The sequence below is a fragment of the Cyanistes caeruleus genome, chromosome 27, assembly GCF_971803275.1.
Source record: "Cyanistes caeruleus chromosome 27, bCyaCae1.hap1.1, whole genome shotgun sequence".
Lineage (NCBI taxonomy): Eukaryota > Metazoa > Chordata > Aves > Passeriformes > Paridae > Cyanistes > Cyanistes caeruleus.
Genome location: NC_141727.1, coordinates 4,133,421 through 4,157,916, shown reverse-complemented (window position 1 = coordinate 4,157,916; position 24,496 = coordinate 4,133,421). Strand labels below are relative to the sequence as shown.

Genomic DNA, 24,496 nt, shown 5'->3' with positions numbered 1-24,496 from the left:
GGGAATGGACATAGGAATACAGGGATATGGACAGGGATATGGACATGGGAATGGACATGGGAATGGACATGGGAATACAGGGATATGGACAGGGATATGGATATGGGAATGGACATGGGAATACAGGGATATGGACATGGGAATGGACATGGGAATACAGGGATATGGACATGGGAATGGACATGGGAATGGACATGGGAATACAGGGATATGGACATGGGAATGGACATGGGAATACAGGGATATGGACATGGGAATGGATATGGGAATGGACATGGGAATGGACATGGGAATACAGGGATATGGACATGGGAATGGACATGGGAATACAGGGATATGGACATGGGAATGGATATGGGAATACAGGGATATGGACATGGGAATGGACATGGGAATACAGGGATATGGACATGGGAATGGATATGGGAATGGACATGGGAATGGACATGGGAACACAGGGATATGGACATGGGAATGGATATGGGAATACAGGGATATGGACATGGGAATGGACAGGGAAATACAGCGATATGGACATGGATATGGACATGGGAATGGACATGGGAATACAGGGATATGGACATGGGAATACAGGGATATGGACATGGATATGGACAGGGATATGGACATAGGAATGCAGGGATACGGACAGGGATATGGACATGGATAAGGACATGGATATGGACATGGGAATGGACATGGGAATACAGGAAAATACAGGGGTATGGACAGGGATATGGACAGGGATATGGACAGGGATATGGACATGGAAATGCAGGGATATGGATGTGGATAACACAGGGATAAACTCATGGAAACGCACATGGATACACGCAGGGATGTGCACACGGATGTACACAGGGATTCCCACACACCTGGATTTAAACCAGGATTCACCCCTGGATTCACGCCTGGATTCAAACCAGGATTCACCCCTGGATTCACGCCTGGATTCAAACCAGGATTCACCCCTGGATTCACACGCCTCCACCAGCTCCCCCAGCACGGAGCCGTGGGCTCCCTCTGTGCCCTGGCTCTGTCTGTGGGACCCCAGTGCCACCCGTGCCCCCTCCAGCCACCCGTGTCCTCTGGTGCCACCTGTGTCCCCTGCATGGCCCTCACAGTCCAGAGCAGACGGCGCCATCAGGAAGGATAAAGGATTCTCAGGAACAGCCCCCCCAGCTGTGCCCCATCTGCACAACCCCAAATTCTAGCCCCCTGCCCCCACTCCGTGACAGCAGAGCTGGGCACAGCTTGGGGACACAGCCCAGCCTCTCCTGCTCTGGGGAAACTGAGGCACGGGAGCAGCTCAGCAAAGCAGCACCTCCCGGGCCTGCTGGCACCTCCTGCCTGAACCCTGAAATTCATCACTGGCAGCATCTCCAGCTTCATCCCAGCCTTCATCCCATCCTTCATTGCTGCCTGCATCCCAGTCCTCATCCCAACCTTCATCCCAACCCTCATCCCAACCTTCATCCCAGCCTTCATTCCATCCTTCATCCTAACCTTCATCCCAACCCTCATCCCAACCTTCATCCCAGCCTTCATTCCATCCTTCATCCTAACCTTCATCCCAACCCTCATCCCAACTTTCATCCCAACTTTCATCCCATCCTTCATCCCAGCCTGCATCCCTGCCTTCATCCCAAAATTTATCCCTGCCTTCATCCCAACCTTCATCCCAAACTTTATCCCTGCCTTCATCCCAACTTTCATCCCATCCTTCATCCCAACCCTCATCCCCATCCTCATCCCTGCCTTCATCCCTGCCTTCATCCCAATCTTCATCCCAACCTGCATCCCAACGCTCATCCCTTCCTTCATCCCAACCCTCATCCCCATCCTCATCCCTGCCTTCATCCCTGCCTTCATCCCAACCTTCATCCCTTCCTTCATCCCAACCCTCATCCCCATCCTCATCCCTGTCTCCATCCCTGCCTGTCCCTCCTCCCCCCGTTCCCCCCGTGGCTCCGGGTGCCGGACGCCCTCCCCCAGCTTCCATCGATTTATTCCCGAGCCAGATTTATTCCAGGCAGCTGCAAATCTGCTGCTGTCAGGCACGGAACGCTCCACTTGAGCTTTTTCCTGGAATTTTTGTTGTTGTTTCCCTGCCTCAGAGCAGGACAGGCTGAAATCCAAGATTTTGGACACTTCATTTTTTTGGGATCCTCAGCTCCGGCTGGGCCCTGGGGCTCAACCCTGCCAGGAAAGGCCGGGAGAGGAAGGGGTTAAACCACAAGACAGCTTTTCCCTGGTTCTGGGTGGGAAATGGATCCCTTTTTTCCTGGGATTTATGATCCACCTGCATCAATCCACACTTTCCCGGCCCGTGTGGAAAAGCGCATCCGGAATCGACGGGATGTTGGAACCGGGGATGGGGAACAGAGCGACTCCTTAAACCGCAGAATTATTTCCCTAAATTCCCCTGATTTTCCCAGCTATTCCCAATTTTTCCATCAGTTCCCAGCTTTCCATGCCCTCGGCACCAGGTGGTGTTGAGCGGTTCCATCCGAATCCCATTCCCAGAGCATCGGCCACGGAATTACGGAGCAATTTGGGTTGGGAAGCGGCTTAAAAATCATCTCCTCCCACCCCTCTCCTGCTGGATTTTCCCTTCCCAGGGCAGGATTTACCCCCAAATCCTACAGCCAACATTTCCAGTGGCCTCTCATCCCATTCCCATTCCCATTCCCATTCCCATTCCCATTCCCATTCCCCTCCTTACCCTTTAAATTCCCATTTAACACCTTCTCCCACCTGGATCTTAAATTATCCTGGCAGATTTGCCACAATTTTTCCCTGGATGTTTTATTTCCCCCTGCTCTGCCCATAATTAAAATTAACATTTCTCTCCCTTTCCCATTCCCGAGCTCAAATCCAAGGGATTTTTTGCCAGGCTGGAAATTTGGCATTTATGGAATGCTCCTTTTCACCTCTGAAGTTCCAAACTCCCTCCAATATTTGTTGGGTTTTTTGTGGTTTTTTTTTAAATCCAGATAAAACAGCAAAGCCTGGGAATTCTGAAATCCCTTTTCCTCATTCCTCTGAAATAGCAAAGTGAGTTTCAAACATTCCAGGCAGAGCTGGATCCCAATGTCGTTTAAAGGTTGGCACCTGAGCTTTCCAGGATTTCTGGATCTCTGTTTTTATTTACTGCCTCCGGGGGAAATGAAGGAAAACAAAGGGAGGGAAAAGGGGGGGGAAAAAAATAGGATTTTGTAGGATTTTGGGGTGTTTTGGTGGGGAGTGAGCTGCAACCAAGCCCAAAAATCCCGGCTGGGTTTGACTGGAGCACCCAGACACCCACAACATTCCCACTGATTCGGGAATAAAGGAGATAATTCCCAAATCCAGATTTGGGAGTCATCTTTCCTTCACCTATAAAACTCCTCAGCAGCTTATCAGACCTGAGCCAACCCAAGCTGGATTTTATTTCTTCTTTTTTTTTTTTTTTTAGAGCTGCTGCTTATTTTTAAAAAAAATATATAAATTCTTTAAATCCCTGTGATATTAGGGGAAAAATCCTATTTATTTCTCGGGAAGCAGCGCTCCGTGCCTGGAAGTGCCCCTGTTGCATCTCCAAATCTGAATTGTGGTGGCAAAAAAAATTCAATTATTGTCCCCTCGCCAAAATTTGGGGTTTCGGGGGGTGTTTAGGGGGGCAGCAGCTCCGATGCCGGTGGTTTTCCTGGAAAAGCTGGATTTCCTTCCACCACGCCCCTTGTGGGGATTGTCACCTTTGTCCCCTGGGGATTTTGGGGGATTGATCTGAGGTTTCCTGGATGCTCCAGGTTCCCCTGGCCAGGGGGAGCTGGGGATTTGGGCACCCCAAAACAGGGGTGGGAACCCCCTTCTGGAACGTTCCATCCCCTGGGCTCTGCAGGTGTCACCAGGTGTCACCAGAGGTGTCACCTGCCCCTCGGACAGTGGACACACGATTGAAGGACATCATGGTGGACACAGCACGGACCCCAAGGGGGTTTGGGGTCCCCAGAACACCCCAAAACAGGGGTGGGAACCCCCTTCTGGAACATTCCATCCCCGGGGCTCTGCAAAGGCCACCAGAGGTGTCACCAGGTGTTACCAGGTGTGTCACCAGAGGTGTCACCAGAGGTGTCACCTGCCCTGAGGACCCACAGGTCCTTGGGGACACAGCCAAAGGACTGACCCCCCTGGCTTGGGGGAGGGGGCCCACCCCAAACCTGCCAGGACCTGGATTTGGGGTCACCCCCGGGCTGGGGACAGCCCCCACCTCTGAGGGGACAATCGTCCCGCTCCTGTCCTGGCCAGCGGGATGGAATCCATCCATGGGGCAGGGGGAATCCATCCATGGGGCAGAGGGAATCCATCCATGGGGCAGGGGGAATCCATCCATGGGGCAGGGGGAATCCATCCATGGGGCAGGGGGAATCCATCCATGGGGCAGGGGGAATCCATCCATGGGGCAGAGGGAATCCATCCATGGGGCAGAGGGAATCCACCTGGGAGACCCCCGGTCCTGGGCAGGGGTGGGGGGCTCCCCTGTGGGGGCTCCTCCCACACCTGGAAGGTTTTCCTTGTCACACCTGGGGGGTTCTGTTCCTCACACCTGGAGGATGCTCTTCCCCACACCCAGGGCTCTCTGCCACACCTGGAAGGTTTTCTTCCTCACACCTGGAGAATTCCCTTCCTCACATCTGGAATATTCCATTCCTCACACCTGGAATATTCCATTCCCCACATCTGGAATATTCCATTCCTCACACCTGGAGAATTCCCTTCCTCACATCTGGAATCTTCCATCCCTCACATCTGGAATATTCCATTCCCCACCTCTGGAATATTCCCTTCCTCACCTCTGGAATATTCCCTTCCTCACCCCTGGAGAATCCTCTTCCTCACCCCCGGAATATTCCATTCCTCACATCTGGAATATTCCATCCCTCACCTCTGGAACATTCTCACCTCTGAAATATTCCCTTCCTCACCTCTGGAACATTCCATCCCTCACCCCCGGAGGACGCTCCCCCGGCACTGCCACACCCACCCCGCCCTTAACTCCCATCCACCACCCCGCACCCTCCTCTCCCTCCTCCATCCAGATCATCCTCCATCCTCATCCTCATCCTCCGCGCATCCAGAACCCCTCCGTATCCCCCCGCAATCCCGGGAAATCGCTCCCTACCTGGTCCCGCAGGCGCTCCTGCTGCCCGCGCAGCGCCAGGGCGTGCTGCGGGTATTTGCTCTTCAGGTGGTCCATGAAGGCGTCCCTCTTGCGCTCCATCTCGCTCTTCTGGAGGCCGGTGAGCGCCTCCAGGCTCTGCGCGGCGATCACGGTGTGCCGGCGCTCCGAGGTGTGCACCAGCCCCACGTTGGAGAAGCGGCGGGTGCCGTTGCCCAGGGTGCGGTACTCCCGCGGGTACTCGGCATCGTCGGCGGAGATCATGTGCGAGCTCGTCCTGTCGGGATCTGCGCGGGCAGCGGGAGAGCACAGCGGGGTCACCGGAGGGTCCCCCGGCCGTGGGGCAGAGCGGGGACGGGCCCCAGTCATGGGGCAGAGCCGGGGGGTGGTCCCCAGGCATGTCCCCAGGCATGGGGCAGAGCCGGGGAATGGTCCCCAGTTATGGGGCAGAGCCGGGGGATGGTCCCCAGTTATGGGGCAGAGCCAGGGATGGTCCCCAGTTATGGGGCAGGGAGGGGGGATGGTCCCCAGCCATGTCCCCAGGCATGGGGCAGAGCCGGGGGATGGTCCCCAGTTATGGGGCAGGGAGGGGGGATGGTCCCCAGTTATGGGGCAGGGAGGGGATGGTCCCCAGTTGTGGGGCAGGGACGGGGGACTCGTCCCGTCGGGATCTCCCCGGGCACCAGGAGAGCACAGCGGGGTCACGGGAGGGTCCCCCAGCCGTGGGGCAGAGGGGGGGACGGGCCCCAGGTGTGGGGCAGAGCAGGGGGATGGTCCCCAGTTATGGGGCAGAGCCAGGGATGGTCCCCAGCCGTGGGGCAGAGGTGGGGGGACACGGGTTCCCGCAGTGGGATCACCTCTCAGTGGGGTGCCCGGGGCAGGGGGTCGGTGCCGGGTTCGTCCCCCCGTGGTGGCAGTGCTGTCGCCGCTCCCGGACACGCGACAGGAGGGGACAGGGGGACGGAGCGGCCGGAGGCCGCGAGGGGAGGGGGCGCAGGGGCTGTGACCCCACCAAACCCCGCCATGATCGAAACGGGAACAAAACAGCTCTGGGTGACTGAAAACAGCACAGACACGGGGCAGGGACAGGGCTCCGGACACACGGGGGACACGGGGGGACACGGGGGGGACACGGGGGGGACACGGGAGTGACACGGGGGGGACACGGGGGGGACACGGGGGGACACGGGGGAGTCACGGACACAGGACAGAGCGAAAAGAAAATGAAATCAGGCAGGGTGGGGAAGGGTCGTGTGTGCGGGAATTGCGCTGGGGGAGGGGGGAGAGGGACAGACCCCAAATGTCCTGTCAGAGACCCCGGCGAGGGGCTCAGCACCCCCAGAGACCCCAGCGAGGGGCTCAGCACCCCCAGAGACCCCAGCGAGGGGCTCAGCACCCCCAGAGACCCCAGCGAGGGGCTCAGCACCCCCAGAGACCCCAGCGAGGAGCTCAGCACCCCCAGAGACCCCAGTGAGGGGCTCAGCACCTCCAGAGACCCCCATGAGGGGCTCAGCACCCCCAGAGACCCCAGTGAGGGGCTCAGCACCTCCAGAGACCCCAGCGAGGGGCTCAGCACCCCCAGAGACCCCAGCGAGGGGCTCAGCACCCCCAGAGACCCCAGTGAGGGGCTCAGCACCTCCAGAGACCCCAGCGAGGGGCTCAGCACCCCCATCCTGCAGCCTCTGCTCCCAGGGGCCAGCCCGGCCCGCGGGCACCAAACCCGGGAATTCCGGGATTCTCTGACCCATCCCAGCCCCGGGAGCACCAAACTCGGGATCTCTGGGATGTTCTGCCTTATCCCAGCCCCTTCCCGGTGTCCGAGGGTACAAAACCCGGGAATTCTGGGATGCTCTGTCCCATCCCAGCCCTTCCCGGAGTTCAGCCGAACCCCGGGAGCACCAAACCCGGGATTTCCGGGATGCTCTGCCCTATCCGAGTCCCGGGAGCACCAAACCCGGGATTTCGGGGATGCTCTGTCCCATCCCAGCCCTTCCCGGAGTTCAGCCGAACCCCGGGAGCACCAAACTCGGTATTTCGGGGATGTTCTGCCCCATTCCAGCCCTTCCCGGGGCTCAGCCCAGCCCGGGCAGGCAGGGGAGGGGGCAGGGGGACAGACCGAGGGTCCCAGGGGACAGACCGAGGGTCCCAGGGGACAGACCGAGGGTCCCAGGCTCAGAGAGGCGGCAGGGACTGGTCCTTTGGCTCGTCACTCATTCGGCGCACGCCGGGATTTGACTTCCAGGGAAGCCGCGAGCGGCGATGGATGCCTGGAAGTCCCCGCACGCTGCCAGCGCCTGGCACCGCCTCGGTGCCCGCACCACGAGCCCGCAGCGGGGCAGCTCCAGAACCCCAAAAAGCCTGAATATCCCCCCCAAAAAGCCGCTTTGGAGGGTCCCCCGGCGCTGGGCTGGTGCCAGCCTGGCGTTGCCACCACCACGGATGAATTTCGCAGCTCGTTCCGCGGGGCTTCACCGCCTCCCCCTCCTGCTCCCCTTTTAACCTTGATCCATAATTCATCTCCTGCTTTTCCCCTCTCCCGGTTCAACAAATCACGACGAGGTTTTTGGGGTTTTTTCTCCCTTTTCCCTCAGTTATTTTTCAGCCCAGCAGGTCAGTTTGATATCAAACCGATATAAAGCGCTATCAGCCGGGGCCACGGATGCGATTCCTCCTCTCAAGGTCGCACAGGCGGCTCTCCCACGAGCCCAGCGGGGACATCACGCGCTCCGTGAATGCCACGGGGACATCCCAGAGCCTTCCCTCCTCCAAAAAACCACCGGTGCAGCTCCCGTCCCCCACAGCTCCGGCACCAAATGTGACCTTGGCCGGGTTGTCACCCGATTTTTCCCAGAAAACGGAGGTGGGATGTGGGAATGCTGAGGATCCCGTCCCTGCCTTGCTCTGTTGGGTCCTGGAGAGGTCATGGTGGCATCAGGGAGCTCACGGTGGCACCAGGGAGGTCATGGTGGCACCGAGGATCTCACGGTGGCACTGGGGAGGTCATGGTAGCACCAGGAAGCTCATGGTGGCGCTGGGGAGGTCACGGTGGCACCAAGGAGATCACGGTGGCACCGAGGAGCTCACGGTGTCACCAAAGAGGTCACGGTGGCACTGAGATCATGGTGGTACCAAGGAGCTCATGGTGGCACCAGGGAGCTCATGGTGGCACCGGGGAGCTCATGGTGGCACCAAGGAGATCACGGTGGCACCGGGGAGCTCGTGGTGGCACTGGAGAGGTCACACTGGCACCAGGGAAGTCACGGTGACACTGAGACCATAGTGGCACTGGGGAGCTCATGGTGGCACCAGGGAAGTCACGGTGGCACCAAGGGGCTCATGGTGGCGCCGAGGAGATCACGGTGGCACCTCCAACACTCCAAATTCCCCCGGGGGAAGCGCCCGAGGGGGCCCTGATGGCAGAGGGGACACCACGAGAGCATCACCCCGAGGTCCCAGTGGCTGCCGAATTCCAGCTGGGATGGGAAATCCCGGTGGAGCAGTTCGTCCTGAGCCACCGGGACACCCAGGAGCTGCCCCTCCCTCCTCTCCCCACCTTCCTCACCGGGAAGTGACGATCCCAGGTGGAAAACTCCTTCCCTGCCTCGGCCCCCCGCCCCAGCACCGCGTCCGTGACCCCAAATTTGGGCAGGAACTGCACCCAACACCCATCCCCAGCGCTGGAGCCCACTGGAAAAGCTCTGGAGCACCCCCGGGAGCTGCCAGGATGCTGCTCTGGGCTCGGGGACGGGACCCGGGGCCACCAAACCCAACTCCGAGCCCACCAAAACAATCCCTGGTTGATGCCGGGTCCTGAGCGCCACGGAACTCCCAGATTTCCCTCATCCCACGGGAATTGTCGGGGGCCAGAGATGAAGGCGCTCCCTGCCAGCCGCAGCTGCAGCAGAGCCGGGGCTGGCAGGAAGGAGCTGCAGCTCCTCTCCCCCCTGGAGCCAGAGGAAGCTGCAGGGACGGCGATTTTGGGGTGAGAGAGGGGGATTCGCTCTCCGCCACCACCTCCCGGTGCCTGCTCCGGCCCCGCTGCAGCATCCCGGGGCTGGGGCCGCGTTTCCAGCTCCTTCCCGGCCTCTCCCGCTCCGTGATCAGCATTCAGCTCCCCGCTCGCTAATTACACGCTCCGGGAGCGGAACGCGCCAGCTCCGCGGCTCGCCCGCTCAAAGGGATGATGAGAACAGGGTCAGGGAGGAGCTGGATCCCCCCCAGGAGCTCTCCCCACCCCCGGCTGCGCCGCATCCGCTGCCGGCTCCATCCCCGCCATCCGGAGCCAGCGAGGATGAGGCGGCCCCGACCCCGTAAAATCACCAATTTTGTGATCCGTGAACCCCCTGTGAGGCGAGAGGGAGGAAAAGCCACCCCAGCCACGTGCGCCGGCCTCATGTCAGCCACCCCTGAGCTCCAGAGATGTCACCCGCAGCGCGCAGGGCTGGTCCCGCAAGGAAACAAGCGACAGCTGCAGTGTGGGGGCTCCTTCGGGAAAAGGGACCCGAAAACCCGGCCAGGGACTGCAGGAAAGGGTGTTAAAGGGTTTTAAAGGGTGTTAAAGGGTGTTAATCCTTCCCTCCCGGGGATAATTCCACCTCAAATCCCCCACAAAGTTTTGTTTGTTTTTCTTTTTCTCCCCATCCAGCCGTACCCACACGGCCACAAGCAGATCCCTGGAAAGTGCTTCCCGAGGCCGCTTCCAAGTAGGTCACTGGGGTGGCAGAGCCGCTGGCCGGAGCCTGCCCGAGCTGCCCAGCCCAGCCCAGCCCCCCGGGACACCCCTCGGGGCCGTGTCCCCACACGGGGACGGTCCCCCGGCTTACCCGCGGGCGCAGCGCGGCTCCCTCGGCGGCCGGGCAGCGGCTCCGGGGGGATGGAGGGGGCAGCGCTCCGCTCCGCGGGGGCTGCGGGCGGCTCCTTGGCCGGGCGCAGGGCTCCCACGACGGCCAGAATGCCGCGGTAGATCCTGGCCAGCCCCTCTCCGAGCAGCGGGAGGTTGAGGGAACGCGGTTCTCTTTGCCGATTCATCCACCCATCGTCGCCACCTGCCAGCAGAGGTGACACCCGTGCCGGGGCCGGAGCCCCGGGCTGCTAGCAGGGCACGGCCATGGTGTCCTTCCCGGGAAAACAGGGATAGCCGAGGGGTTTTTTTAAAGTGATAATCCTCGGGAACGGCGAAGGAGCTCCCGGGGAGCTGCTGAGAGTCAGGGCAGGGAAAATCCCCCTCAAAAACCTCCCCGCAGGCGCTGCCCCGCGGGAGCAGGATCCGGCTGGGATCCCCGCTTTGCCAGCGGCTCGGCGGGGGTTTTTATCATCCGAAGGAACCTCTCAAACACAGTTTATTACTGCAGTCCCATAAATCTTCATGAGGCAGCGAAAGCTCCGCGCGGGTCGCGGGAAGCGGCGGCGGCAGTCAGCGGAGCGTGAAAAATCGGCCGAGAAAGCGCTGGCACAAAAAAGGGGCGAAGGGAGGGGAAGCGGGGAGTGCATTTGGGGAGAGAAGCAGCCGGGAGGGTGGAAGCCCCTCGGAGCGATGAGGCTCCCCCGCGCCCGGCCATTAGCGCGGCCGGAAGAGCGGGATGCTGCTCCCGCTTCCTCCCGGAGGCTGCACTGCCGCACTGCCCGGCACCCAGCGAGCCTCGCCGGCACCCGGAGCCCTGCCCGGCGCTAACCCCTTCCCTGCCGCGCTCCCGGAGGTGGGAGGAGGGGTGGGGAGAGTGGGGGGAGCCGCTGAGCAGCGGGGTTTAACCCGTGTGGTGCTGCGGAGTCGGCCCTGGAGATGCGCGCCCTGCCCGAGTCAGGCCGGAGGAGTGCGGGGGAATCGGGGGGTTCTGGGCTGGTTTGAGGTGGGAAAATCGGGAAGATCCAGGCGGTGCCAGGAGGTTCCGCCGCGCCAGGTGGCTCGGAGGCACCGATCGAGCCGTTGTCACCTGTCCCTGGCTCTGCCACCTCCATGCCCGATCATTTTGGGATGGCCAAGAGCCTTCCAGGACCCACCCTGACACCCAAAAAGTTCTGGGAGCTGCCCAGGTGCTCCAGTTCTCCACGGAAACCCGCGCCCCGGAGCAGGGACAAGGCGGGTGACACCGGGGGACACCGGTGCCCCCCACTCCCACCACCGCCGTGTCCCCGAGGGGTCCAACCCTGTCCGGGTCTGGCCACTTTAGGCCAATTCCCAGAGAATTCCAGCCTTGTTTTGGGCCAAGCCTGGTGCCTGTGGGAATGCCGGGAGCGGGGCAGAGCCGGGCTCCATCCCAGGACGGGAATGTGGAAGTGAGGGGACCGCGGGGTGTCCTTGTCCCTCTCACAGCGACACAACAGCGGAAGGTGGCGGCGATCGGGATGAAAATTCCCCACCCTCCCCTCGCCCCCGGGCTCATGGAGCGGCCACCAAATCCCCTGGGAAAAGCCAGGTGACGCCAAGGCCACCCGCAGGGGACCGTGAGCACCCAGCAGGGGACAAACCTCCCCGTGGTGTCCCCTGGGATGCGGGAATTCTTCTCCAGCCTCATCCCCCCCGCATTCCCAAGGATCCCCGGCCGGGCTCAGCCGCAGGCAGCGGGCTCCCCGCCGTGCCTTTCACTCCCAAATTCCAGCGGAACGGCGGAAAATCGAGCACCCCCCCCGCCCCCCGCTGTTCCATCGGGAACTTCCCAGGCGGGACCCCACAGAGCCAGGCTTTGCTCAGGGGCACCGTGCCCGCTCGCCGCGGATTCTCCGGGTGAAATCCTGGGATCCTGCCCGTTCCCAGCCCTGAGCGCCGCCTTCTCCATGCCCGCATCCCACTAATTCCCACTCCGGAGCAGCGCCGGGACGCGGAGCTCGCCCCAAGCCGCTCCTGGCTGCAGCTCGGAGGGGCCCAGCTGGCATCTCCCGGTGACACTGCCCTGCCAGGCGGCTCCTTCCCTCTGGAAGCGCCGAAGCCACCGGATAAATCCTGCATGTCACTTGTCAGAACCCAAACCTGAGGGAGAAATCCCATCTGGCCGGCCCTGGAAAAAGCAGCCGCCACTTTTTCCCACCTCGCCGGGTGTGATCGCGCCCACGCGCCCACATGGAGACGGGAGACGAGTTCACCTCCCAAAATCCCGGGGAGCCGGTGCCAAGGGAACTGGCTGGACACACCTGGATGCTCGCTTGGAGCCATGCGGGAAGGAGCAAGCCGAGGAAAAATGAGGGGCAGAGGGTGGGAAGGAGAAATTCCAACTGGGAGAGCCGGGATAAGCTCGGGAAGCCAAGGAAAAGCGAGGAGTGGAGGGAATGAGGGGAAGGAGAAATTCCAGCTGGGAGAGCCGGGAAAATCTTCCCGCTGCCCTCGGGAAGGCAAGGGAAAACGAGGGGCAGAGGGTGGGAAGGACAAATTCCAGCTGGGAGAGCCAAGGAAAAATGAGGAGCAAAGGGAATGAAGGACAAATTCCAACTGGGAGAGCCAAGGAAAAACGAGGGGCAGAGGGGGGGAAGGATAAATTCCAACTGGGAGAGCCAGGGAAAAATAAGGAGGAAAGGGAATGAAGGGAAGGACAAGTTCCAACTGGGAGAGCTGGGAAAATCTTCCCTCTGCCCTTCCCTCGCTGGCTGGAGGCTGAGTCGGAGCATGGAAAACATCCCTGCCCGGGCAGAGCGGCCGTGAGGAGGAGGAGGAGGAGGAGGATGGAGCCCTGCGTGCCCTGGCATCCTCGGCTGGGGAGCTGCCAGCAGCTTGGGGACACGGGATGAGAATGAAGGAGAGGCGCGGCTGGCCAGGGCCGCGCTCTTCACGGCTCCGACAGAAGCCGCTTTGTGCCGCCCACCCCCGCGGCACAGCCGGGGCCTGGCAGCTGCCATGGGAATAGCCCGGGAATCTCCTTTGGGAGAGGGAAACTGAGGCACAGGGACACGGGTCCGGTTGCGGGCGGCGGCGCTGAGAGGGAAGGGAGTCAAAGCCAGCGTGGGAGTCAATTCCAGGCTGGAATTGAAAGGAGATGGAGTTTTCCCAAGGTTTTGGCTACCGCAGGCTCCGTGTGGGGCGGATGTGGGGCAGTGACTGAGCCATGGGGCAGTGACTGGATGGGTGGGTGGATGGATGGATGGATGGATGATGGATGGATGGATGGATGATGGATGGATGGATGGATGGATGGATGGATGGAGGATGGATGGATGATGGATGATGGATGATGGATGGATGGATGATGGATGGATGGATGATGGATGGATGGATGGATGGATGGATGGATGGATGGATGGATGATGGATGGATGGATGGAATCCATGGATGGATGGATGGATGATGGATGATGGATGGATGGATGGATGATGGATGGATGATGGATGGATGGATGGATGGATGGATGATGGATGGATGATGGATGGATGGATGGATGGATGGAATCCATGGATGGATGGATGGATGATGGATGATGGATGGATGGATGATGGATGGATGGATGGATGGATGGATGGATGGATGGATGATGGATGATGGATGGATGATGGATGGATGGATGGATGATGGATGGATGGATGATGGATGGATGGATGGATGATGGATGGATGGATGGATGATGGATGGATGGATGGATGGATGGATGATGGATGATGGATGGATGGATGGATGGATGGATGATGGATGGATGGATGGATGGATGGATGATGGATGGATGAAATCCATGGATCCATGGATGGATGGACAGGGAAAGATCAGGCAGCTCTGGCTCCGGCCTTTCCCAGGATTTACTGGGATGAGCCAGGACCTCATTCCAGGGTTTGGGATTTGGTTCTGATCTCTCTGGACAGGCTGGAGAGGCCACGGAGCTGGGCAGGGGTGAGGAAGGGCTGGGAGGAGGAGGAGGAGGAAGGGCAAGAGGAAGGGGAGGAAGGGTGGGAAGGGACCAAGACCAAAAATCAACTCCCTCAATAAAGCACCATCAAGGCCCCCACAGCCACAGAATCCTGGGATGAGTTGGGTGGGAAGGGACCTTAAATCCCATCCTGTGCCCCCCCTGCCATGGCAGGGACACCTCCCACCTTCCCAGGCTACTCCAAGCCCCGTCCAGCCTGGCCTTGGACACTTCCAGGGATCCTGAACCAGCCCCAGCTGCTCTGGGAATTCCATCCCAGCTCCTTCTCACCCTCACAGGGAGGAATTCCTTCCCAAAATCCGCTCCGAACGCCGTCACTTCCCTGACAGGAGGAACGGGCAGGAGCAGCAGAAGGGACTGCGACCCTCCAGCCTGGCCTGTGACCACCAGCAGCTGCCAGGGCAAAGCCCAGAGCTGGGCACGGGGCCTTTGGCACCCCAAATCCCGCTCCAGGAGGGACGGGAGAGAAGCCACGAGGGGAAGGATCCAAGCCAAGCCCACGGCGTTCCCAGTCCTCTGCCCCACAAGGCCCCAAAGGGCCCGATTCCACTCGGGAGCACTCGGGACGGGGATTTTTCCTGCCTCGGAGGATTTGGGACCACGACAATCCCACAGCCACGCTCAGCCCAGCCCCATCCTTGGCACAGGAGACCCAGCTCGCCCAAATCTTGGCTCTGCCACCCCCAGGATGGGCTCAGAGCCCATCCCAGAGCTCCATCCGCATCACCGAGCCCTGATCCCGCATCCTCCAGGCAGGATTTGGGCGGCACTGCCCATTTGGGTGACTCCTGCCGGGAGCTGGGCACTGCCAGAGGCCGGGAAAAGCTGGGTGGGGGTCCCGGGGGGGGCCCTGGGGAGGCCGGGAACGCTCCCGGCGGGGGCGTGGAGAACAGACCCTATTTCTGAGCGCACAGGTAGCACGTTGGTGGTTGGTCACCGCCTGCCGTGCCAGCCCGGTTAGTCACAGCTCGTTAAAAATCAGAAATGCTGGGGGAAAAAAAAAAAAATATCTCAGAGCGGCGTATGAGGCCTCCGAGCTGCAGGAAATCGTGCTCGGGGATGGGAAACGCGGGGTGAAATCCTGCAAGGATTCGCTGTCAGCTTGAGCAGCCACGGGACAGGGAGGCTGCGGGGACATGTGACACATCCCCCCGGCCGCAGGGCACGGCGACACCGAGCCGGTCCCGCCGGGCTGGGGGCGCATCCCACCCCACCTCCGGACGCTGCGGGTGACACGAGGACAAGGCCACCGCGCTGTCGCAGGGGTAGGTGGCAGCCCTCGGGGCGCTGAGCAAGCCCTGCTGGCCCCTGCTGGCCCAGGAGGGGCACATGGGGGGCACGGCCGCGTCCCCCCCCCCCCCGCCTCCCACCAGCGCCAGTCAGAAGCTGTCCAGGCAGCGGGGTTTAGTCAAGCAAAAGGAGGGCAGCAGCAGCTGCCTGCAGCCCTGCACCTTCTCCCCCTCCTCCTCTTCCTCCTCTTCCTCCTCCTCCTCCCTTCAGAGCCGTGCACGGCACAACCCACGCCATCTGTGCCCACCTGTGAGGGGCTGGGACCATCGCCAGGTTCACCCCAGAGCCCCCTGAGATCGGCTGGGATCACCCCCAGGTCATTCCAGAACCCCCTGTGAGGGGCTGGGATCACCCCCAGGTCATTCCAGAACCCCCTGTGAGGGGCTGGGATCACCCCCAGGTCATTCCAGAGCCCCCTGTCAAGGGCTGGGATCACCCCCAGGTCATTCCAGAGCCCCCTGTGAGGGGCTGGGATCACCCCCAGCTCATTCCAGAACCCCCTGTGAGGGGCTGGGATCACCCCCAGGTCATTCCAGAGCCCCCTGTGAGGGGCTGGGATCACCCCCAGCTCATTCCAGAACCCCCTGTGAGGGGCTGGGATCACCCCCAGGTCATTCCAGAGCTCCCTGTGAGGGGCTGGGATCACCCCCAGGTCATTCCAGAGCCCCCTGAGAGGGGCTGGGATCACCCCCAGGCCACCCCAGAGCCCCCCGTGAGGGATCACCCCCAGGTCATTCCAGAGCCCCCCGTGAGGGGCTGCGACCACCATCCATCACTTCCCAGGGCAATGCCCACCTGTGAAGGGCTGGGATCATCTCCAGGCTGGGCCTCCTGTCCCTTCCTGGGGCAGAATCCATCTGTGAGGGGCTGGGATCACCCCCAAGCCACCCCAGAGTCCCCTGTGAGGGGCTGGGGTCACCCCTAGGCCACCCCAGAGACCCCTGTGTGGTGCTGGAATCACCCTCAGGCCACTCCAGAGCCCCCCGTGAGCGGCTGGGAGCACCCCCAGGTCATTCCAGAGCCCCCCGTGAGGGGCTGCGACCACCCCCATCCCACCCTCCCCATCATTCCCAGGGCAGAGCTCATCCCCTGGCTCCTGCCGACCCCTCACTCCCCCATCCCCAGCCGCCCCCCGCTCCATACCCACGAGCAGCGCCGGCAGCCGGTGGTCCCCGGGCTCGCTGGCTCTGCCCGGCTCCCGCAGCCTCGCCAGGGCTCGGGGGGAAGCTCCGGGGGGATTCTTTGCCCAGCGAGGCAGCATCGCGGCGGCGCGGGGGGGAGCGGGGGGCGGCTCGGAGCGCGGCTCCCGGATCTGCGCGACAAACACACGCAGCTCATCGCATCCGCTTAAACCGGGCCGGCCACGGTCTGCCTCATCACTTTGGCATTTAAAGCCGCACGCCGGGCCCGGAGGGTCGGCTCCGAGCGGCCGGATCGGGCTGAGGATGAGGATGATGATGATGATGATGATGATGAAACGCGGGGTGGGCACCGCGCTCGGGGGAGGGTGGGCACCGACCTGATCGCGCAGCTCTGACCCCGCCAGCGTGCGGCGGCTGTCACCTCGCGTCCAGCGCCACCGCTGACACCTCGCATCCAGCGCCACCACCGCCACCTCAAAAACCTCAAAACCCTCAAAACCCTCAAAAACCTCAAAAACCTCAAAACCCTCAAAAAACCCTCAAAACCCTCAAAACCCTCAAAAACCTCAAAATCGGCGCCGCCACCGCCACCTTAAAACCTCAAAAACCTTAAAAACCTCTAAACCAGCGCCGCCACCGCCGCCTCAAAGCCGGCTCCGAGTCCTCCTGGCCGGGGAGCGGAGCCGCAGCGAGGCCCGGCGGGCTCGGGCTGTCCCCGCTGCTGTCCCCGCTGCTGTCCCCAGGGAAGCCTCCGTGGCCGATATTCCCCTCTCCCGTTCCTCTGCCAGCTCCCATCGCTTCCCCTCGCATCCTCGTCCCCGGTAACTTTTCCTCCCCCGTTCCCGGTTTGTGGCTCCGCTCGGTTCGGGCGGTTCTCGCTCTTTTTTCCGCCGTTCCGGAGCTCCCTGAGGGTCTCCCGGGTTTTTTTTTGTTTGTTTGTTTTTTGGTCCCCCCCCTCCCCCTTCCACTGGAAATGTCAGGGTGTCCCCTCAAACGCATCACATGGCAGCAGCCGGGCAGTGCCACCAGCGCCCGCATTGTCGCCGTGTCCCCCGGTGCCACTCGGGGAGCTCTCGCCGTGCTGCCACCACCCCCGGGAGCCACCCCCGAGGCTCCGGGAGCCAGCGCTGGCCCCTGCTGGGGACACCAGGATGTCCCTGATGTCACCGAGCTGCCCAGACCCGGGCACGGACACCCCGGACCTCGCCTGGCTTTAAAAATTCTGTTTATTTCTGCTGGATTTAACCATTTCCACGGCCTAAAAAAGAAAAGTCTCAGCGATCCGGTTTTTTTCAAGTTGATTTTTTTTTCAGATCTGGGGTTTTCCAGGAGTTTTGCTGATCCCACAGCAGCCCCGAGGGAGCTCGGGGAAGGAATTCCAGCGCTGGCTGCCGGGAGAGCCCGGCTGCAGAGGGTTTGTCCCCAGGACACGGCGCTGGTCACTCTGGGCAAGGCCAGGTCACAACCTGGACACGGACGGACCGTTCCCAAAATTCCCAGGGCGAGGAGATTATCCCGAAGGAAGGAGGAGCAGGCGGTGAACACCCGCAGCCCACTCCTCCCATAAAACCATTGGAATTCCAATGGCAATTCCAACATTTTGGGGCGTTTTCTGCCACCCCCGAGGTTCCGGGGCCAAAGGGACCCCAAGGTCACCCCACAGGGTCACAGGGTCGCCTTCAGCCCTGCTGCCACCCCAAAACCCGCTGATGCCACAGGATTCAAGGCCAGCTCCGGGAATCTTGGGATCGCTAACCTGGAAAAGCCCTGCCAGCATTCCCCCAGCTCTGTCACCACCAACCCGTGTCCCCAGGTGCCACCTCCACGCGGCCCTGCAGGGGTGGCCACTCCAAACCTCCCTGGGCAGCTCTGCCAACCTTCCCCGTGAAGAAATTATCCCAAATATCCGATTTAAACTCCTCCTGGCGCCTTTCCTCTCATCCTAAAACCACGCGGATGCTCGCCCCGCGCTGTCCTGTCGCGCTGGAAGGCGCCACCCACCTCGGAACTTCCAGCCTTTCCCGGTTTTCCTCATCTTTTCCAGCACGGGGAAGAGGTTTTGGAAACTTTAATCTTATTTCTGCCTCCCCCATTCCCGGCGTTTCTCTCCCTGACCTTCTGGCATCCCAAAAGTTCTCCCCGAGCCCTGACGGCTCAGGAGGTGCCGGTGGGAAGAGCTGGGAATTCGGGAATGCTCACATCGCCTTGGATCCTCCCTGCTTTTGACGCGGGGGAAACTGAGGCACGGCTGGAGCAGGACCGCTCTCAATTCCCAACGCAGGGGGCAAGAAGGGAGAAACTCCAGAGCCCTGAGCTCTCGCCTGGAGCTTTTCCAGGCTCGCCAACAGCCGCAGCCGTGAGTCACAGCTGGCACAGGCGGCACTCACGACACGAAGAACCTTCCCAAAAAAATTCCTTTTCCTCCCAGCTGAGCGCTCTGGGCCACAATCCCAAAATCCCGCACCCCACATGCACCGCGGGGGGGTTTTCCCCCCTTCTCTCTCTCACTTGGGGGCCGAGGGAATTTTTCCCCGCACGTTTAATATCCGATATTATCCACGCCAGGTCGTTTCCTGCCTGGAGGAGAGGCGGGAGTTGCTCCAAATCAAAAGAAATCAATTTAAAATAAATCTTGGATGGAGCCCGGCCGTGCAGCTGAGGCAGCAAATGGCCAGGAGAGGTGGCCAAGGACACGCGGCAGGACAGGGCCAGGGCCGGGACCTTGGCTCAGGACCCGCAGCTCCAAGGGAAGGCGCCCCCTGCCCCTGGAATAACTCGGGAATGATGAGATTTGAGGGAAAATGCTGGAATGCCACGAGGATTAAATGTCCTTCTCGCTGATCCCTGAAAACCCGGCTGGCAGCCGCAGGGAGGGCCGGAGGATGCGGTGACCTTTTAATCACCTTTAATTGCCATCGCGCTGCTGATGAAGGGGAAATGAGCCCCGCTGAGGTCCCGGAGCCGCTCGGGAGCTCCCGCCACATCCCTGTCACCCACGGTCCCCAATGTCCCCCGATCCACGGGGATCGGAGCTGCCACGGGATGGGGGAAGCAGCTCCAGCCCCCCGGGTTTATCCCGGGATAAATTCCTGGTACAGCTGTGCCAACACGGGGACAGTCCCCAGCAGGGCAGCATTCCCTGAACCCCCGGGAGGGAGGAAAACGCCTGGTTTTAAATCCAAACGTCACTTTTTTCCCCCACTTTTGGGCTTTCCTGACTTCCCTGAGCTGGCAGGGTGGTGACAGAGGTGTCACCCCAGTGCTGGTGGCACCGCTGGAGCCGCGTGTCCATGAGGCAATTCCCAGGAAAAAGCCGCTAAAAGCAGCTCCGGCACGTCGGGTTGAGACATCTGCATTCACACCTGCGCTCCCAAACACGCTTCTGCTCTCAGCAGCTCCCGCGGAGCCGCTTCCAGCCCCTGCCGTGCCCGCGGGGTGAGGATACTCTGCTGATTCCCTGCTCCATTCCATGGAGCTCCATCTCCGCTCCATTCCCTGCTCCATTCCTGCTCCATTCCCGCTCCATTCCCACTCCATCGCTGCTCATTTCCTGCTCCATTCCCGCTCATTCCCTGCTCCATTCCCTGCTCCATCTCTGCTCCATTCCCACTCCATCGCTGCTCCATTCCCTGCTCCATTCCCACTCCATTCCCTGCTCCATTCCTGCTCCATTCCCTGCTCCATTCCCTGTTCCATTTCATGCTCCATTCCCTGCTCCATTCCTGCTCCATCCCTGCTCCATTCCCGCTCCATTCCTGCTCCATTCCCACTCCATCGCTGCTCATTTCCTGCTCCATTCCCGCTCCATTCCCTGCTCCATTCCCACTCCATTCCCTGCTCCATTCCTGCTCCATTCCCTGCTCCATTCCTGCTCCATCCCTGCTCCATCTCCTACTCCATCCCTGCTCCATCGCTGCTCATTTCCTGCTCCATTCCCGCTCCATTCCCTGCTCCATTCCCACTCCATTCCCTGCTCCTTTTCCTGCTCCATTCCCTGCTCCATTCCCGCTCCATTCCCGCTCCATTCCCTGCTCCATTCCCGCTCCATTCCCTGCTCCATTCCCACTCCATCGCTGCTCATTTCCTGCTCCATTCCCGCTCCATTCCCTGCTCCATTCCCTGCTCCATCTCTGCTCCATTCCCACTCCATCGCTGCTCATTTCCTGCTCCATTCCCGCTCCATTCCCTGCTCCATTCCCACTCCATTCCCTGCTCCATTCCTGCTCCATTCCCTGCTCCATTCCCTGTTCCATTTCATGCTCCATTCCCTGCTCCATTCCTGCTCCATTCCTGCTCCATCCCTGCTCCATCGCTGCTCATTTCCTGCTCCATTTCTGCTCCATTTCCTGCTCCATTCCCTGCTCCATTCCCTGCTCCATCCCCTGCTCCATCCCCGTTCAATTCCCTGTTCCATGCCCTGCTCCATTCCTGCTCATTACCCTCTCCATCCCCCTCTCCATTCCCTGTTCCATCCCCTCTCCATCCCCTCTCCATCCCCACTCTATTCCCCTCTCCATCCCCTCTCCATCCTCTCTCCATCCCCGCTTCATTCCCTGTTCCATCCCCTGCTCCATCCCCTCTCCATCCCCGCTCCCTGCTCCCTCCACACCCCATCCCACCCCTCAGTGAATCCCGGCTCTCCTCCGAGCCCTCATCCCCCCCGGAGCAGCACAATGAGGGCTCGGGATGGGAACAGCGGGGCAGTCATGGATCGGGAATCCCGGCGCCTTCCCGGAGCTGGGACAGACGCGGCTTTGTGCGCTCGGTGCCGGGGCAGCGCCGAGTCCATAGAGCAATATTCGCACAGGCGGTGCCCTCCTGGCACAGAGGGGCCTTTGTGTCCCCAGCACGGCCGCAGAGACCGGGGACAAACCGAGCGCGGCGCTCCGGAGGGGGATGTGCCGCTCCAGGGATGCTCCAGGGGGGTTATCCAGGCCTGGATGGGCGCTGGGAGCTCGGCAAAAGCTGGGCTGTGCTGCCAGGGGTGGGATTGGGCCGTGCCCAGCGCGGCTTGGGGCCGGGTGGCGGTGCCAGGGGGGGATGGAAGTGCCAGGGGGGGATGGATGTGCCCATTCCCGGTGGGATGTCGGTGCCAGGTGGGGATGGAAGTGCCCATTCCCGGTGGGATATCGATGCCAGGGGCGGATGGATGTGTCCATTCCCGGTGGGATATCGGAGCCAGGGGGGGATGGATGTGTCCATTCCCGGTGGGATATCAGTGCCAGGGGTGGATGGATGTGTCCATTCCCGGTGGGATATCAGTGCCAGGGGTGGATGGATGTGTCCATTCCCGGTGGGATATCAGTGCCAGGGGGGGATGGATGTGCCCATTCCCGGTGGGATATCGATGCCAGGGGCGGATGGATGTGTCCATTCCCGGTGGGATATCGGAGCCAGGGGGGGATGGATGTGTCCATTCCCGGTGGGATATCAGAGCCAGGGGGGGATGGATGTGTCCATTCCCGGTGGGATATCGGTGCCAGGGGTGGATGGATGTGCCCATTCCCGGTGGGATATCGGTGCCAGGGGCGGATGGATGTGTCCATTCCCGGTGGGATGTCGGTGCCAGGTGGGGATGGAAGTGCCGGGAGGGATGGAATTGCCGGGGGTGGGGGGGGATGGATGCTCCCATTCCTGATGGGATGGATGTGCCAGGGGTGGATGGATGTGCCCGTTCCCAGTGGGATATCGGTGCCAGGGGGGATGGATGTGCCCATTCCCGGTGGGATATCGATGCCAGGGGGGATGGATGTGCCCATTCCCGGTGGGATATCAGTGCCGGGGGGGATGGATGTGCCCATTCCCGGTGGGATATCGGTGCCAGGGGTGGATGGATGTGCCCATTCCCGGTGGCGGAGATGTGGGATTTGAGCTTTTCCCGGCGCTGTCAGTCCGCCTGCCCTCGTGAGGACAGACACACGGACAGACAGACAGACAGACAGACAACCTCTCCCGGCCGTCCCCAGGCGCTGGGAGCAGGAGGCGGCTGCAAAAGGAGACGAGGACAGCACTGGGAGCTGCTGGGGAACCAGAGCCTGGTCAGGAAGTGCTTCTCCAAATCCCCAAATCCCCAAAAATCCCCAAATTCCCAAATCCTCGCTCCAGGAAAAGCCAGGCCGGGACAGGAGCTGCTCCCCGGGGACAGAGACAGGGGACAGGCAGGACCCAACTCCGAGCCTCGGGGGGGTCACCAAGGAGAAAAACCCCTCCATCCAGGAGGGCAGGAAAACCTTTTCCACCCGGAGGCTGCCGGTGGTGGGATCGGATCTGCCGCTGTCGCTGCCGGCAGGAAACCGAGTTAAAACTCTTCAGGGACCTCTTGGCACCGCGCGGCTCCGAGCCTTTCACAGCTGAAGGGCCAGGAAATGCGGATCCTGTTCAAACCCAGCCAAGTGACGGCTGATGAGTTCTCAAATCGCACAAAAAAAAAAAAAAAAAAACCACCCCCAAAAAAACCTCCTCAAAGCCCGAGCAGAAGAAGAAGAAGAAGAAGCCGGAGGTGTCGAGGCAGCTCCGGGGATGGCTCAGCCTGCTCGGATCTCTGCGGGCAACATCTGCCGAGCCTGGCATCGCCCTCCGCGCTGGCAGCGCCCGGCACCGCTCCCAGACGGGAGCTGCCAAGCGGTGCCAGGTGGAGCCGAGGCAATTTTGGCACCCGCAGGTCCCCTCCAGCCTCCCACGGCCCCGCTCGCATCCCAAGCTGTTCCCGCGGCCGCCCCGGCACCCTCTGGATCCATCCGTGGATTTGGGGCTTTGCTCCCCAGCTGGTGGCGGATCCCAGCCCCTCCCGGAGGAGCGGGAAGCGAGAATTTGTTCCCCGAAGCCGAGCGGAGCCTGGCACAGCCTCCCGGGGGCTGCGGCGACACCTCCGGGGCCCGGCTGGCGCCCGGCGCCCACCGGCTGCACCCGGCGCCCTGGCACGGCCCCAAACCCCGCTGCTCCAGAACCTCCTTTCCCCTTTTCCTTTGCTCACTTTGCTCAGCGCGGAGGCGCCGGTGCCGCTCGGATCGGCCGCAGGATCGGGAGATGCGCCCGGTTCTGCCTTAAAATATCCCCAAAATCCACCCGCGGGAGGTGGAACGGGAAAGGGACGAGCGGCAGGAGCAGCTGCGGCAGAGCTGGATGGATGCAGGGCCAGGGCCAGGGAGGAGAGAGGAGAGAGGAGAGAGGAGAAGCCTCGCCAAGGGCAGCGCTGGGCTTTGGGGGCACTTTGAGGATCCTTCTTGGGATCATCGGAAGGATCCCGGGAGGGTTTGGGATCTATTTCCAATCCCCTGTCTGTCAGGGACATCTCCCACTATCCCAGACTGCTCCAACCTGGCCTCGGACACTTCCAGGGATGAGGCAGGTGCAGATTTTTCTCCCCTTTTAGCGCAGGAAGATCCCAAAATGGCACAGGAGAGGTGCAGGGCTCCTCAAACCTCCGGGCTGCAGGATGGGATAAATCCAGGGGGTCACTCCCACCCCTGCGAGCTGCTCCCGCCGGGCTCATCCCACTCCAGGGACGCTCCCGGAGAGACAAACCTCTCCTGGCTTTAAAAATTCCGTTTATTTCCTCTATTTAACCATTTCCTAAAAAAGGCTCAGCAATCCCGGGGGTTTTCCAGGAGTTTTGGCAGCTCCCAACTCCATCCCCTGGGGATGGTCCAACCTCACCTGGGGACTTCTGGTCTTCCTCCAAAGATTTCAGTCAAGTCCCGGTGCCAAAATCAGCACAAAAATGGCATTTCCCGACCTCTCCTTTTGTATCCCCGCGCTCTTTCCCCGTTTGGAAGCCGCGGGAGGGAGCGATTGAAAGGCACGCGAGAGCAATTCTTAAATTAACGATTTACAAACGCCTTAATCGAGGTCCTGCTCAATTGAGAACCTCTCCTTGCAGCGGAGAGGATCCGATTCGTTGCTGTTTGTTGGGTTTTATTGTGAATTTGTTGGGTTTTATTGTGAATTTCAGGCCCTGGGCTCCGATAAAAGCTTTAAAACCTCGCCTGGGGCTGGGAGTTGTGATTTAAACTGGGCACGGCGGATGGGCGTGAGGAAGGGGGGAATTTGGGATAAAAATGGGA

General features: G+C 61.1%; 1 protein-coding gene across 5 annotated transcripts in view; it reads right to left on the bottom strand.

Moving 5' to 3' along the window:
• The window catches only part of SRCIN1 (SRC kinase signaling inhibitor 1), a 63,164-nt gene extending 46,459 nt beyond the window's left edge, over positions 1-16,705 (bottom strand). The window contains exons 1-2 of one of the 5 annotated variants that reach the window (XM_086864421.1): positions 16,435-16,705; positions 5,165-5,448 (exon numbers count right to left, since the gene is read on the bottom strand). In XM_086864421.1, the coding sequence (XP_086720547.1) occupies positions 5,165-5,448; positions 16,435-16,552 (402 nt within the window). In that variant the 5' untranslated portion in view covers positions 16,553-16,705. Of the gene's footprint in view, positions 1-5,164; positions 5,449-9,984; positions 10,858-12,286; positions 12,509-16,434 lie in introns of those variants that run through there. The other 4 variants (XM_086864424.1, XM_086864423.1, XM_086864422.1 and 1 more) reach the window with 4 other exon arrangements.
• Positions 16,706-24,496: the final 7,791 nt, after the last annotated feature.